Below are 15,610 nucleotides of genomic sequence, written 5' to 3'. Positions count from 1 at the left end.
GTCTGTGTGTGTTTTGGGATGTCTGTATTGAGTGGGAAGCTGCATGGTGATGGTGATAGCGGTCCTGCCGACCACTGATTAGAGAATTAAAAGACACAGCTGACATTGACTGTAGCAGAGAGGAGACAATTATAATTAAATCTGTTAAGTGATGCTGATTTTAGAAGGGCACATGCAGGATGCAGGTGTTTCGGCCAAAAAGAACTGGTCAGTTTATAGGATTATTTGTAAAGTGATTGAGTTAACCTTTCATTTACAATTTTTATTTAATTTATGATTGATGAATATGTGAGTCCTCTACTTCACTGTTACTATAGTACTCCTGCTATCCTTAAATATTGACAAAAATAGCATATTTGTTATATCTCTCATCCCTGAACAATGAAGGCAAATACACCTAGAAAAAAAAATTCATTCAAACTGTATTTTCCCCCCAAAAGTCCACATTTTATGATATTCTGTATAGTATGAAAATAGAGGTTGACACAATCCACAAGCACAACCAGAAAACGATTCCTTTTGTCTGAAGTAGTGTTTTTCTCGCCCCTATACTTTGTGTGTAAGTGTTTGTGAAGCATTTATGCTGATGGAATTGTATGGCTGCAGCCGCAGTGCTCCAAAGTAAGATTGTATTCTCCGTGGGAGTCCGAACAAAGAGCTGTAGATCAGCAGTGCTTTGTTGAATATCTTGTAACCATTAAGACTGCAGAGAACAAAATGGCCTTTTGATGGGAACAAAAAGATTGAATAAAAATGGTCATTTTACAGAGATAGTATTGCATATCCAAGTTTTGGATAGGATGTTTTATGGAGCCGGGCCTGTGCTAGCACTACAAAGCACAGTGTTTGTCATGGAAATAAGGTGGATTATAGTCTTTAAGGTTTAAGATCAGTGGCAAAATATAGGATAGTGTTTATTGTGGTTAGATGGAATGAAACACAGATGACAACATGTGTATATGAAATAACATTAAGCTTTGCTTGGTAGCTTCGGCGTTAACCACTGATTTTAATCAAAGATATTTCATGCTGCAGAGCAAGGAAGTCTTTGCTACCAGCATATACAGCCAACATACATACTGTCTTCTATACAACAACAGGCTGTTTTTCGGCACACTGTTTTCTAAGTGAAACCATACAAATCCTCTGGAGAGCTCAATGGGGGCTAAAGACAAAACTGTTTTTGCATTCCTCCCAGAGTGGTGGTGGTGTTGGCTAACCTAAACCCTGCATAGAAGATCATTCATCTGCTGTACTTTTGAGGCTCAGGGATTGACGAGTTGTTCCCAGTGGTATGGGTCGTGGAGTATTTTGTTTTTCATAAAGTGACAATAAATCTTTTCAGAGTGAGTAATAAAGCTATTTAGAACCATGCAGATGTTGCATAGGAACAAAACACCATAACAAAGTCTCTTGTTCTGTAAGTACGTCCCCAACAGGCTGTTTGGGGGGCTTGATACTAACAATTTTGCTGTCACAAAAGAGGCAAGAATTAATGAATTATAAACTCACTGGGTGTCCTTACTGACACACATTTCGAAAGAATTCATGCATACATAACCGCCAGTTATTCACGAACATGATCAGATGACGTAGGCAGATTGTAAAAGCACTCTAACTGGTATAACCTCCAAGAAATAAAAACAAGTCCAGAAATGTGACAGATTCTCTGTTGGTACAAATGTTCTGTCAGCACCATCAATCAAGCGGTGCCACTCTGCCCAGAAGGCAAACCACACTGGCATCAAACCAAGAAGGTCACGGAGTGGAAAGCTTGCTTTAAAACACACACCCAAGAAAATAGACCACGGCCTGCTGTTGTAAATCACATGCACACCAAAGACTTTTGAAGAATTAAAAAAAGGAATGTATGAGTTATAACAAATAAACATATAAATAACTATGGCATTTACAGAGCAGTTACTGTGCACAAGGGATTGTGTTGGTAAATTTAATGGTTATTATAAACGTATTGTATCATGTCATTACAGGGAGGAAATTATCTCTATTTTGGATGACAATAAAAGAGTTGCCATGTTGTAATTATTGCTATTGTGTGACTTTTCTGTCTGACACATGCACTATATACTCTACACAGATCAGACGTGAAATCAATATAGAATCAGGATTTGACTAAAATAACACTTCATGTTAGTTTGAGTTTATGCAACAATTTCCTCTCATTTGCATTGTACTATCATTATTCAACTCTGGGTTTTGATTTATTGCTCTCTCTAGTGATAAAACACTGCCGGTATAATGTTAATAGATAGGAATGCCATAAACAGCTCAGAGGAGAATCAAAAGGTTGACTAATTTAGTTTATCTGCAGTGATTATTGCATGTCTGCAAACTTGACTCATTATTAAAATGGCTTTTAATTGTTACCTGTGTTATTAAGATGTTTTTTGCACAAAAAAAAGGGCCTAGTGTGTAGGATTTAGTGGCATCCAACAGTGTAGTTGCAGATTGCAACTAACTTACCTCACCCTCCCGTTTCAAGAGTCGAAGTGAAACTACAGTGGCCACGAAACTCGCAAATAAACATGAAAGGCCCTATCTAGTGTTTGGTTTGTCTATTCTGGGCTACTTTAGAAACATGCTAGTTCAACATGTAGGCCCCCTCAAAAGAGGACCTGCTCCCTCTGTAGATAAAAGCCACTTGATGCCAAAAACACTCATATGCACCCTTATAATACCAACTCATGTTACTGTACATATTGTAAAGTATATTACTATGAACTGTACATAGTAACCTTTTATTGTCACTTGTTAGTCTATACATATTCAGTGGCCACTTAATTAGGTACCCCTGTACAATCTATTGCAATTCAATACAACAGTTCTACAATAAATCTAGCTAAATATGTGATGTTCAGTTTTTGTTGACATTGTCAGAAATGTTTAAATGTCTATGTTTATTACTGATGTCATAAAGATGGTGGTGGGCTGGATTACGTTAAACTGAGAGGTGTTCCTAATTTTTTTGTCACAATATTACAAACACCTCTGAATATAAAACAGTCCAGTACAACCCCAACACTAACTACGACCTCAATGCTAAAACATGTAATTGAATTAACTACTATATGACAGTGTAAAAAGAAAAGGCAACATATAAGAAAACATTATGGCATTAGATTGTGCAGGTGCATCTGATAATGTGGCCACTGAATCTACTTCTCAACAGACACACACACATCCTGCGTCTGTAGAGAGAGAAACTTATTATATATCCTGTTTTTCAGTTGTATTTGCATACACTTGTACTTCTTGTAATGCAACCAGACATTGCTCAGCAACAAATACTGTATATGTTTGTTGTCTAATTGTTTATGTAGCCTACATGATCTAGCAAGAAAATCTATATGTATGTCTGCTTATCTTTGTTTAACCTTGTTGTATTTGTTTAATTGTGTAGTATGAGAGCTGAAAACTGGAGTCAAATTCCTTGTATGAGCCAATAAAGTTGATTCTGACATTAAGTGCATATTGGAAATGTGACCATATGCTGTGTGTTAAAAACATGTTAAACTTCCACAGTAAATAAAATATTATAAAAAGAAAACTTGCAATGCATCTGCCTTTAACAGTTAATTCTCAGTTCCTCAGACAAAGAAGAGTAAGACTGTTCCTGTCTCAGGCTCTTCAGAGTTGTCTATAACACATATTTGATATTCCATCCACATGTCTCCAAGCTGCACCAGTTTCAATTCTCTCTCTCAGGTCCCATTTACAGTGTCCCACGAGGTGCCTCCAGCAGGACATGTTTCTCTCCGTGGGGTCACTCTCTCTTGGACTGGCCTTTCATAAAAACAACTGTCAATATGTTAATACGAAACACTCCGAGCCATTGTGGACTCACTCAGTTACTCCTCTTATCCTTCACAATTCTCCACTGTGCCACAACAACAACGTCTGCTCCCAGGAGATTTTGCAAGAACATTTGTTAAAAGGAATAAATGCGATTTAATTTGTGTCATATTTCCCCACAATAATGCTAAAAGAAAGCTATAAGATCTGTGTGTAGCCTATATTTACTGTTATATATATATCACGCTGAATACTTATAGATGTGCTCAAACTCCCACTGGGTAATTGCTCCACAGACTTCACAGATTTCTCTCATGAGGTGAATACAAGGTCTGTCAATACAGTCTCATTTCCTTTGTTTGCAGCTCGAGCTGGAGACAAAGCTCACGTCTGAAGACAGACACCATGGCAGGTATGTGTCTCATGTAGGCCACTGTGTCCACCAAGGTGTTGCATTTGTGCTGCTTTTGGGATATTTGACTTTTCGCTTTAACTTGGAGGTCTTTGTAGAAATTGTTGATACGTTTCCAAGGACTCCTGGAGTAAGACAGACATAGCTGCAAGGTTTTTCTAAAGCTGTTTCCATTGGCCTGTGTTTACCTGACACTTGGATTGACAGCAGAGTGATTGGAAATATCCACCATTCACTGCCGTGAGCTGCTGAGTGCACGGAAAGTGCTTTTGTAGTCTGGCTGTAATGGGCCAAGTTTGAATTGAAGGTTGAGAGAAATAGCCTCACTGCGGTCGCGCACTGTGAGGAACTGACACACCACAAATAATACTCAGAAGTGGGTTCCTGATAGCATCACAGGCACAGAGCAGGTGCAATAGCATGCAGGTTCTCATTTCAATGCACTTTCACAATGTTGTACTGTGCACAATCAGATGGAGGGGAAGAAATGCAGTCAAATACAAACTCAGATTGTGTCTCGATTGTGTTTTTTCTTTCTTTTTTCTCTCTCTCTCTCTCTCTCTCTCTCTGAGTAATCAACACAAAACACATCTTAACACTCAACTGCTGATCATTTTCTTCTTTCTTCTCATAAGTGCCACTATTAGTTTGCAAAAACAGAGCAAACCCATTATGATAAATTAAATTAATGGCAGAATTCAGATTCTTCATAGTCATAATTTCATGTGTCAGTGTCATAAATAGAGTAAATCTGTTGTATAAACTTAAAAATAGGGATTCACTGACCTAATCTTATCTGCCATGACTTAATCAGTTTCATTATAAAATTTTGTGTTTCCTCTGCTAGTTACATTAATTTAGTCACAGCTTGCCATCAAGCTCAGTTTGTAAAGCTACAGCGATCACATGCCTTCTGCTACCTAAATGTTTACAATGAGCACTACACAGTGAGGTGTAAACACAAAAAGAGACCTCTGGTATTGAATCGCTGAGTATCGGAATCGCTACGGGGGGAGAAAAAGTTGGATTAGGGCAATAAATCTGAAACTGAATCTGCAGGGAATGTGGACTACCTGGTTTTGTGTTTTCACGCCCATTCACAACACCTGATATACACTTCTGCAAAAGGTCATGCTCAATACTTCCATCATAAGTATTTAAGTAGTCCTTTAATCAATGAAGATAGGAGGAAAGGTGATGACACACAGCTAAGGGCTACAGGTCGGAGTTCAAAGCCAAGGACTCAGGCTTTGTACATGGGGCACCAGTTCTACCATGTGAGCTACCAGGACTCCCTGTCATCAGCATTTTGGCACCATTTGACGCAGTGTGCAACATCTTATTGATCAATGTTGCCTTGCGTTTAAATGTGTATTTTAAAGACTCGTATAAATTGCCACATGCTGTGTGAATACACCTTGTAACATATATGTGTAAATAGTTGCGATGCACAAAGAAAAGAACTCGGGTTCTGGGTTTGCTTTGACCCGTGAAACCAACAGAGATGTATTTCCTGGAAAATGGAAATGCTCCTTTGTGTTTAGGATGAGTCAAAAGCACAAGATGAATTTCATGTAATTGTCAGATAATGTGTCTGGGTATATACCAATATGGCCTCTACTTGGTACTTTACACAATGCAACAAGCTCAGTTATACAAACAGCCGCCTTCCTGGTACCAACAATGTAACTGAGAGCAAACAATGCAACTACAATCCTCACTACCATCAACACCAACACTGTAAAACTGAAAATGCATAATAAACAGGAAAAGAATCCAACAAAAGGATGATTGACGTCCCGCCCGACCAATCAGAACGCGGCGTGCAAAACGAACAACCAATCAGCTTCGCGGAGCACGGCGGGATTTCCTGTGTGTGACGCAAACCCTCCCAGTCAACAGTGGAGGCCCCACCCTTTGTGTAACCCACCGCCCGTCAATCAAAATATAAAAACAATCCTGACACTCATCTTCTATTTCTACAAGCAAAACAAAATCAGTTTAATTTTTGCCGATCATGTCCGGTGGCTTGTGACCATCAGGACTCTTCGTTTCACGCAATGAGCGGTACGTAACGTGTCGTCCTGTTCACCCACCGGGAGCTAACAGCTAGCAGAGGCTAGGTTAGCTCGCTAGCAGGCTAACAGGGCTGCTAGTGGGCGACACTGCTAATCAGCGCAGGCTAGGTTAGCTTAGCTTGTGTGGGGCTCTCTTTTAAACTAATTATAGCTCCACCGCTGCTCCCCTAATGGAGTCCAGAGCCGTCGGTGGTCGTGGTTGTGTTGTTCGCTCAGTGTACTGGTGTTGCAGATGTTAGCCCTCTGGGTGAGACTCAGGTTTGTTGTGCTAACGTTAGCTTCGCTTGTTCCCCACTCTCAGCTATTTTGCTTTTTGCCTCACAGCCCCAGAACAGCGGATGAAATCAGAGGATATGGCAGCTTTGGACGTGGACAGCAGTCAAAGCGACTTCCTGCAGCAGCAGCAGGAGGAAGAGGAGGGCAGGGGCAATCAGGTAAGACTCCCCTCTCGGGATTATGACTCTCATTATACACCGTTGCTGCGTTTCCAGTACCTGAGTGGTGCTTACTGAAGTTCACAGTATTTCAAACTTGAAGGGGGGGTATTGTACCCTGATTTGAACCTCTCAGGCAACACTTGCTCTCAGGCTGCTCACGAATCCCGCCTCCTCATCTCGGGTTGATGTGTCAGGCTGTAAATTCCAGCCAGACCTAAACATCACCTGGGTGTTATGCCTGGGGGGCTCAACACAGGACGAGAAACACCTCCAAACTTCTGACTTTGCTCTTTTGGCAGTGAGTCACACTTTCTCTATGGCCCAGACTAATGGCCACCCACTTTCTTCCTTTTAAACTCGCCCGTTGTGGGTAGGACACTCAGCCATCACCCCTCGACCTGCTAGCAACCACCTGCACTAAGGTTGGCTCACCGTCGTCAGAGGTGGACAGAGGTGCTGCCGCTGATGTGGTAAGTCGGCACCTCTGCTAGATCCGACACAGCTACAGCAGAAGTGAAGCCTTCAGTCACAGCGGAGCAGCAGTGGTGGTGGGAGTGACGCTTAGGTTGCTCTTGCTTTCATGGAATTATAACCAGTGCATTTTTGGCATCCAAACAGGAGGATATCTCTACTGGCAATGTTTTTTTGTTTTGTTTTACCATCGAAAACTACATAAATAGACTCTGTGATGGCATCCATACCCTTCTAGTCATGTGTCAGGTCCTTAATAGACCACATTTACTGGTGCTGAACCCAGAGGCCTCTGGTTATGACATATTCAGTGCAAATACAGTTACTGCTGGAAGGACTGTAAAAAAAAAAAAAAAAGACCTTCCATATTTGATGTAGTTTACACAGCTGGCAACTCATTATAATGCTTCAAGCTTAATTTGTTATGCACTCTGATAAAACAGCAAACATAACCCATAAACCATAAGTACATCAGGGAAAATGAAGCTCTTTAACAACTCAAGATGAGTTAATGTAGGTCAAGATGTTTCTGTTGTTACATTTGGTTCTGGGTTTATGTTTTTGTTCACATCGAGCTAGCTGAATCAGGATTTTAAGATATTCTTCACTCCATTATTGGGGTGTAAATGTGTTTATAAGTGTACTTTATGACACACATACATTTTGATAATAAAAATGATAAAATAGGGCATATTGTTTGTTTCTTAACTGTACAGCACCTGTTGTATAACATTGTGTGTTGGCCCAGTGGCTCAAGCCCATTTTGTCTGAACAAATGCTGTCATTCAAAATCTGGTGTGGATCAAACAACAAGAGCACCTGAAGATGGAGCACTGACCACCAGAGAAGATAAATAAAACCCTCGAGCACAGTTAGGTGTAGCAGGAAGTTGCCAATGGCCATTAAAGATTATTTTGTCAGTGTAGCGCTGATGATCTGTGATGATGGTCTGATGTATGAGTAAACTGTCAGACTTCAGTTCTGACTGCAGCGCTACAGCTCTTGATTCCTCGTGATTTGGCTTATTTTGCTCTCCGCCTCTCCATGTTTCTGACACTGAATGTGTAAACTGCTAGCACCATTTTTTCCCCTCAAAATACTGAGCTATGTACCAACTCTAGAAAATCTTTCTCCTGTTAATTTTTAGAAAGCAGGTTTTAACCACTTCTGATTAAGTGCTTTGCATTGCTTAAGCTAATGAATTAACAGCAGATGCCTAATCACTTATTTAATGTCAATCATTTCCTTCCTCAGACATCAGATCCATCTTCGCAGCTTACTGGGACTGATAAATGGGAGGTTTTAACCCCCACATCAGCAAAGGATGAATCTGGAATGATACAGATCCAGAGTCAAGGAATATTAACTTCAAATGGACAGTATGTTCTTCCTCTCCAGAACTTACAGAGTCAGCCGATCTTTGTGACGTCGGGAACGGACGCCTCGTCTGCCAGTTCAGTGCCTAACATTCAGTACCAAGTAATTCCTCAGATTCAGACCGCAGATGGACATCTGAGCTTCTCCACTTCCGGCGTGGAGGGAGCGACTCTGACTCAGGATGCCACGGGGCAGATACAGATCTTGCCAGATGGTAGCCAGAGTCTCAGTGTGACGTCAGCTGCAAACATCCTTAATAACAACCAGAACCTCATATCACAGACTGGTAATGTCCAGCAGATCCAGGGGGTTTCTATTGGCAGCTCCACCTTCAACAACCAGGGTCAGGTTGTTACTAATGTGCCTGTAGGTTTGCCTGGGAACATTACCTTTGTTCCTATTAACAGTGTGGACTTGGACTCCCTTGGCCTGTCTGGTGCTCAGACCATAGCAACAGGGGTCACTGCTGATGGCCAGCTAATTATGGCGAGTCAGCCTGTGGACGGCTCTGAGAGTCTGGCAAAGACAGACAATCACCTCTCACAGACACTACCAGTAAATGACTCAAATGCAAATCCTGAGATATATGTGCCAACGTCTTCCTCTCAGCTACACATTCCAGCAAACGAATCAGGTCTGCTGACACAAGACACTTCATTGTCAACAGTAGCTACAGAGCAAGCCGACTCGAGTTCTGGGCTCCAGGAGGGTTTCATCCAACAGAATCAGGAGCAGAGCGTCCAGGTGTCCTCAGCTCAGTCCATCATCCAGCTGCAGCAGGTGCCTATTCAGACCACCAACGGTCAGGTGGTCCAGTCAGGCGGCCAGGGCCTGCAAAACGTGCAGCTGATCAACCCGGGAACCTTCATCATCCAAGCCCAGACGGTGACGCCGTCGGGACAGATACAGTGGCAGACCTTTCAGGTGCAGGGGGTGCAGAACTTGCAGAACCTCCAGCTGCCCACAACACCACCCCAACAGATAACCCTGGCTCCAGTCCAGACCCTGTCGCTGGGTTCCAGTCCAGTCAGCATCAGCACGGGACAGATCCCCAACCTGCAAACAGTGACGGTCAACTCAGTGGCCCAACATGAAGGAGACGGAGACAACCCTGGAGGTACAGTAGCTCTTTTTATTATCAGAATACACGAACCCATGGTAAACCCACACAGGCCATTACACTTTGTTGCCCAATTAGACCTCTTCTCAGGACTCTGTGGGCGTGATTGACATCTCCATGACTCTCCTGTTAGGTTGGTTGCATCTTTTAGGGTGGGAAAAAATTAGACCTGTAGTAGTAGTATTATTATTATTATTATTAGTAGTAGTAGTAGAAGTAGTAGTAGTTATCACTTTGTTTGATTATTGAACAAATGTAACTGACAATCATTTTTCAATAAATCAGTCAATAGGCCTTTTTCACAAACGTACTGGAGAAACTCATAAAAGCTCTCATATTTTAGAAGCTGTGTGCATATTCTAAACCGTAGCTTGTTTACATTCAGTGTTTCAACGGAATATATTGTGTGTATCTTTTTGTGTTGAATTTTAATGTAATTATAGCTATCAAAACGTTGATGAAGTTTTTAATTGTAGCAAAGTCCTTCCATCCATTTTCAGCCACTCATGTGGGCGAAAAAGTCCACAGGGTACGTTTAATTAATTATCAAAATTGTATTTGATACATTCTCTGTCAATCAACTCATTATTTTATCACTGTGCTTAATGTGGAGTTTTACATGTAAAATGTGCTGCCATGCTGTCAGTCACACGCAATAATAAAGCAGCTCTCACTGTGCAGGCTTTTTTGGGAAGTTTAGCAGAGCTTGTGCTGATGTCAACATACACATTTATTCCAGACATTCAGATAAAAGAAGAGCCAGACTCTGGAGACTGGCAGCTGAGCACCGACACCACCCTGAACACAAGCGATCTGTCTCACCTCCGCGTCCGGCTGGTGGATGAGGAGGATCAGTTGGGTCAGGAGGGCAAAAGGCTGCGCAGAGTGGCGTGTACTTGCCCCAACTGTAAAGAGTCAGGTGGGAGGTGAGTAAGCCTGACTGGTGCTTTACTCTCTGCAGGGTTCGTACAAAGTCCTGAAAGTTTGGAAAGTGCTTAATTTTAATTGCCTGGTTTTCAAGGTTAGGGATATGCTTGAATTTGAATGTAGCCCTTGAAGATTGCTCAATTTTCAACATAATCTGGTGTTTGATCTACACAAAAATGAAACAGTGCCATCATCTTATTGTTTTGTTTGTTTTCTTTTGTTGATCCCTTAATCTGGGAACTAGTAAGCATTAAATAATTAAATACAATCAAAGTTACAATGAACTGCTGGTAACAGTCTATTAAAGAATACTGTAAAGTAATTTTTTTTTTATACTAACAGTTTATATGTGATGATAAATCCTTTGAGAGCCTGGCAATTTTTGGTTTAGATACCTTAAAAGTGCATGAAAAGTGTTTGAATTTTACTGTACGACCCTCTCTGTACAGCTCTGCATAGGTAAATAAAAACCAACATGTCAGGGCCCTAACTCTCCATACCTGTGTTTCTCAGAGGATCCAGCACAGGGAAGAAGAAGCAGCACATCTGCCACATTGCAGGCTGCGGGAAAGTATATGGAAAGACATCGCACCTGCGAGCACACCTGCGCTGGCATTCAGGGGAGCGACCTTTTGTTTGCAGCTGGATGTTCTGTGGGAAGAGGTTCACACGCAGCGACGAGCTGCAGAGACACAGGAGAACACACACAGGTGCCCTTTTTTTGCTCCCTCAATGTTTGCACATCAGGAAAACATCAGTAAAATCAGTAAAATGTGTTAATTTGTGCCCTGCAAAGCGTGAGTCACATAAGAAATGACAGCGTTTGCACTTCTCTGGATTCACATGTAAAATGTCAGGTTAGGAACTGAGGACCAGTGTGATAAACACATCCAGATTCCACCAACTTGGTGGTAATTTTCCAGTTCAGAATGGAGTTTAAACAGTTTCCCCTTTAGTCTAACTTGCAGGATCTGTTAACATCAGATTACATAACAAAACTGTGCAAAAGCCAGCATCTCTTGTGAGCTACATTATTTGTATCCCATGATTCTCCTTTGAATCTGAACTCCCTTGTATCAGCTCACCTAATCTGTTTTTAATTTTATAGAAGATTTAAATGCAGTTGTCATCATGAAGTACAGAAGAATGCATGAAGTAGTCCTCTGCGAGAAATCCAGTCAAATATGCCAGCACAACATAATGATATACAGTATCTGATGACATTTACTGTCAGGGTAGACCTTTTGAAAGAGATATGACCACTTGTCGTACTCTTGTTGAATTTATAAACCCTGGCTGTATCATGGGCTGAGTGAGGCCTCTGACAGTGTGGGCTAAAGTAGCATTTCATTACGCTGTCAGCTTCGAGCTCAGATATTAACGGTTAGCGTTCACACTGAACTTTGCAAATGGATATTCAATAATTTGATGTTTCTAATTGGAGAAAATTGTAAAGTATCTATTTGTCGTTTTTTTGTCAGTGACAGGTTGGCATTATTAATTGAGTGATTAAAGTTGGCCCTGTGTCATTCAGCATTCAGCAGTACACAATAAAAATATATCTAATAAGAATTTTGGCTTCAATTTAGACTAAGGTGTCAGTCCTGCGGGTTATTATTTTATGTTGCATCTTACATTTCCTTCAACTTTATTCATCAGACAAGTCAACTGAGCTTACGTGCCACTCTCTTAAACTCATCTCCTCACCCATGAAACTATACCCGCAGGTAGAAGGCATGCTAGACCCTCTCCAAATGTATTCCGCATCAAACTCTTTATCTATCAAACTATATTTTCTCTCTGGCAGGAGAGAAGAAGTTTGTCTGCCCAGAATGTTCCAAGCGCTTCATGCGGAGCGACCACCTGGCGAAGCACATTAAAACTCATCAGAACAAAAAAGGTGTGAACTCTGGCGGCGCTGTGGTGGCCTCGATGGAATCCGCGGGGTCCTCAGACAGTATCATCACCACGGCAGGCGGGACCACCCTCATCCTCACCAACATCCAGCAGGGTTCCAGCAACGCCCAGGACATCCTGGCCAACGCAGAGATCCCTCTCCAGCTTGTCACCACGGTAGCGGCCAGCGAAGTCATGGAGTGATTTACACTCCGTTTATGAACTTCTACAACCTCTCTCATACTGTATACTCCTACCTGCATTTTTATTCAAGTTTTGAAGAAAGCTAAAATTATAAATATATATATATATATTTTAACACGGAAATAGTCAATCCATGTGAGTACTCAGTTTTTACTGAGGAAAAACTAGTTGTGGAGACTAAAAGAAGATAATGATGGAAAAAGACATTGCAGTAAACACACAAGGAAATGCCTTATTTTGTACAATATTATGTCGTTGGAAAGGTAGGATGCCATTTGCTTTGAATCTACTTATTTTTTGTTATGTTGTGTTTTTCACAAAAAATTATTGGTAAGTTGAGCAATTTTCTCCTCGCCTTTTCTTTGATGGTATATTCTTATGATGTCTCTGGTAAGCAAGGTTTGTTCCGTATTCCTTTGAGCGAAAGACTAAATCTCACAACAGAGCTAATTTTATCCAGCTGAAGTAATGTTATTGCTTACGTCCTTGCGAATTTACTCATTTTTTGTTTTTAAATATTATGCATCTTTTTGTCTCTCTCTGTTGCAGTCGGTCTGCTTGAACTTAGGAAGCCCTCCTTCCTCCGTTTTTTTTTTTTTAATCTTTGCTCACACCTACTACATTTTGCAGGTGAAAAATCAAAACAATCAAAATTTTGTATTGTAAATCCTCTAACATATACTGTTGATATGATACACATTATTTGCTTATTAAATATTTTGACTGAACAGCTATTTATATTGGGCTTTACATAGGAAAAGCATTTGTGATATTAGAAGTCCCAAATATTTCAAATGGCTTCATTATATGTAATTCAGATGTGTTTTTGTAAAACCCTTTTTGGAGGACTTCAAAACAAAAAACATGCATTGTGATATGAAGAAAAAAGCCATTTTTTTGGAGGTAATTGCCAAATTTGACTACAAACTCAGGGTGACTTGTGACTGTGTGATATAAGTAGAGTAAATCACCCCTGTAGCTTCTCGGGCCATGGTGGGGTGTTGTGAAGAAATGTTATTTGATGGACCAAAAGCTGAGGTGAATTAAGCTGTCACCATGTTACCTATGCTGGTTGAATCCTACCATTTCTTTTTTTTATTTTGTTTTGTTTTGTTTTGTTTTTTTACGATAAGGACGACCCCTGTTCATGTTATAGAAACAGCTTTGCAGAATTGTTGACCTCCATCAGTCCTATCACACAGTTGAAAAAAAAATAAAAAAATCAGTGTATTACTGAAAGCGGTACTCTTTTTAACAGCACTGTTCTCATCACTTTCATCTTGTTGTTAATCCTTTTGTATGAAAAAAATGTTTTGTATACTTCCCAAGAAACTGTCCTTTATATTCATTGTCAGTAAATGTACAATGTTTCTGTCTTTGTGTTGACACTTTTTCTTTCACTGTATGTTGCATTTCCCTGTTCCATGTTATTATGTGTTTTTTATTTTATCTTTGAACTCCAAATGTTGAATTGTTAAATTGAATACACATACGCACTGAACAGTGAATTATGGTGGCATATTTGATTTGATTATACTTACCCTCTGAGTCAGATAGCAAGGTGCTACTGAAACATTCGAAGAGCATCTTTATATTGTGTACTAAACACTGAAGGTTTATTCTAACTTCAAAATCTTCTGTATAAATATGTCAATATAACATCAATATAAACCTTTCTGTTACACATGAATTTCCTTTCCTTTTTGCTTTATTTTATTTTATTTTATTTTATTGCGTTAATGTATCAATATTTTACAATGTCTGCTTTCTGAGGGCAGTGTGATATTTGATACTAAAATGACACAAGTTAGAATTTTTTCCTTTCACATGAAACCTTTTGTTTTGTGTCTTTTCAAAGACTTGACATCCAGCCAGGAGGTTCATTCTCCCCCTTCGGCTTACACTCTGGGTTACTAGTCCAGTAGATGTCACTACAGCCAAGGGAGCAGGACAAGAGGTATGTTTGACCCCTTGACCTTCCCCATGTAGCGCTGCTAAGATGAAGGCACAAGTCACTGAGGCCAACAGGAGGTGTGGACCCTCAATTAACCACAAGTTAATGTCACACAGAAATGTCAGGAACATATTCTGCTGCTGGAGAACAAACTATTGTCTCATGACTTTGATCAAACCCTACAGAGACACGAGTGGTAACGGCTTCTATTTGTATGACCTGGACTCAGCTATATTTGAGTGAATTATCAGGAAAACATTTTAAATCTGTCTTGTTTCTAGCTGTTAGGTGTGCACACAGTTTCCTGTCTCCACTGCTTTTGCCAGAATTAATGATCATTTCTTAATATTTTGACACATTAACCTGATATTAGCAGCCCACACACGCTGCATCACTATATCTCTTACACTAAATGGGACATTTTACTAATTAGGTACTGTTGCTATTTTTTCTTACATATTAGGCTCAGGACAACGGCATAAGGGAGTTAAAAATGTATTATGGCCTACCTGGTTTTAGTGCCTGTGAACATAATTAAAACGGTAGTCTATGAAAAGCTTTATCTGGTAAATCAGAGTGAAAAGCACATGCTTTTTGAGTCTTAGTCAATTTGCTGAAAATGACTCGGAGAATGTGGTCTATAACGTTAAAAAGGACGAGTCCTTTTTGTCGTTCCTTTCATTTGCATAATTTAATGAATCCAATTCATTGTAATGCAATACCAAGTGCACCAGGAACATAGAATGACAGTTTGAGTTAATGAAATGTGTTAACGGTATCATCATTTACTTGTATGTTAATTAGTCCAATTAATTTCCCCTGCTCGGTAATCTGAATATTGTAATAATCTTTGCTCCCCTGCAGGAATGAAATCTATGATACACAGACCTCTGGGACAATCTGAGTAGAGATTCGTGGTTT

General features: G+C 40.4%; 1 protein-coding gene across 6 annotated transcripts; it reads left to right on the top strand.

Annotated features, from left to right (window-relative positions):
* The first annotated feature begins 6,124 nt into the window (after positions 1–6,124).
* sp3a (sp3a transcription factor) lies at positions 6,125–14,421 on the top strand. Of its 6 annotated transcripts, none has more exons than XM_035676105.1 (7): positions 6,125–6,292; positions 6,628–6,737; positions 7,124–7,210; positions 8,466–9,705; positions 10,448–10,634; positions 11,149–11,345; positions 12,443–14,421. In XM_035676105.1, the coding sequence occupies exons 1-7, from the start codon at positions 6,286–6,288 to the stop codon at positions 12,733–12,735; spliced, it is 2,121 nt and encodes a 706-aa protein (XP_035531998.1). In that variant the 5' UTR covers positions 6,125–6,285; the 3' UTR covers positions 12,736–14,421. The 6 variants fall into 6 exon arrangements, with proteins under 6 accessions (XP_035531998.1, XP_035531997.1, XP_035532003.1 ...); XM_035676104.1 differs by having other exon boundaries at positions 7,115–7,210; XM_035676106.1 differs by lacking the exon at positions 6,125–6,292 and adding an exon at positions 6,308–6,550 and having other exon boundaries at positions 7,115–7,210.
* The last annotated feature ends 1,189 nt before the right edge of the window (positions 14,422–15,610 follow it).

The sequence above is a fragment of the Morone saxatilis genome, unplaced genomic scaffold, assembly GCF_004916995.1.
Source record: "Morone saxatilis isolate NCDOM2014 unplaced genomic scaffold, NCSU_SB_2.0 Contig5, whole genome shotgun sequence".
Lineage (NCBI taxonomy): Eukaryota > Metazoa > Chordata > Actinopteri > Moronidae > Morone > Morone saxatilis.
This window is presented reverse-complemented; position numbering and strand designations above follow the sequence as displayed.

Bases quoted from the DNA above. Each gene is read 5' to 3' on its own strand.
- sp3a (XM_035676104.1), top strand. The intron at 7,211-8,465 runs GTAAGTCGGCAC...TTCCTTCCTCAG, and splicing joins GAGGTGCTGCCGCTGATGTG to ACATCAGATCCATCTTCGCA. The intron at 11,346-12,442 runs GTGCCCTTTTTT...TCTCTCTGGCAG, and splicing joins ACACAGGAGAACACACACAG to GAGAGAAGAAGTTTGTCTGC.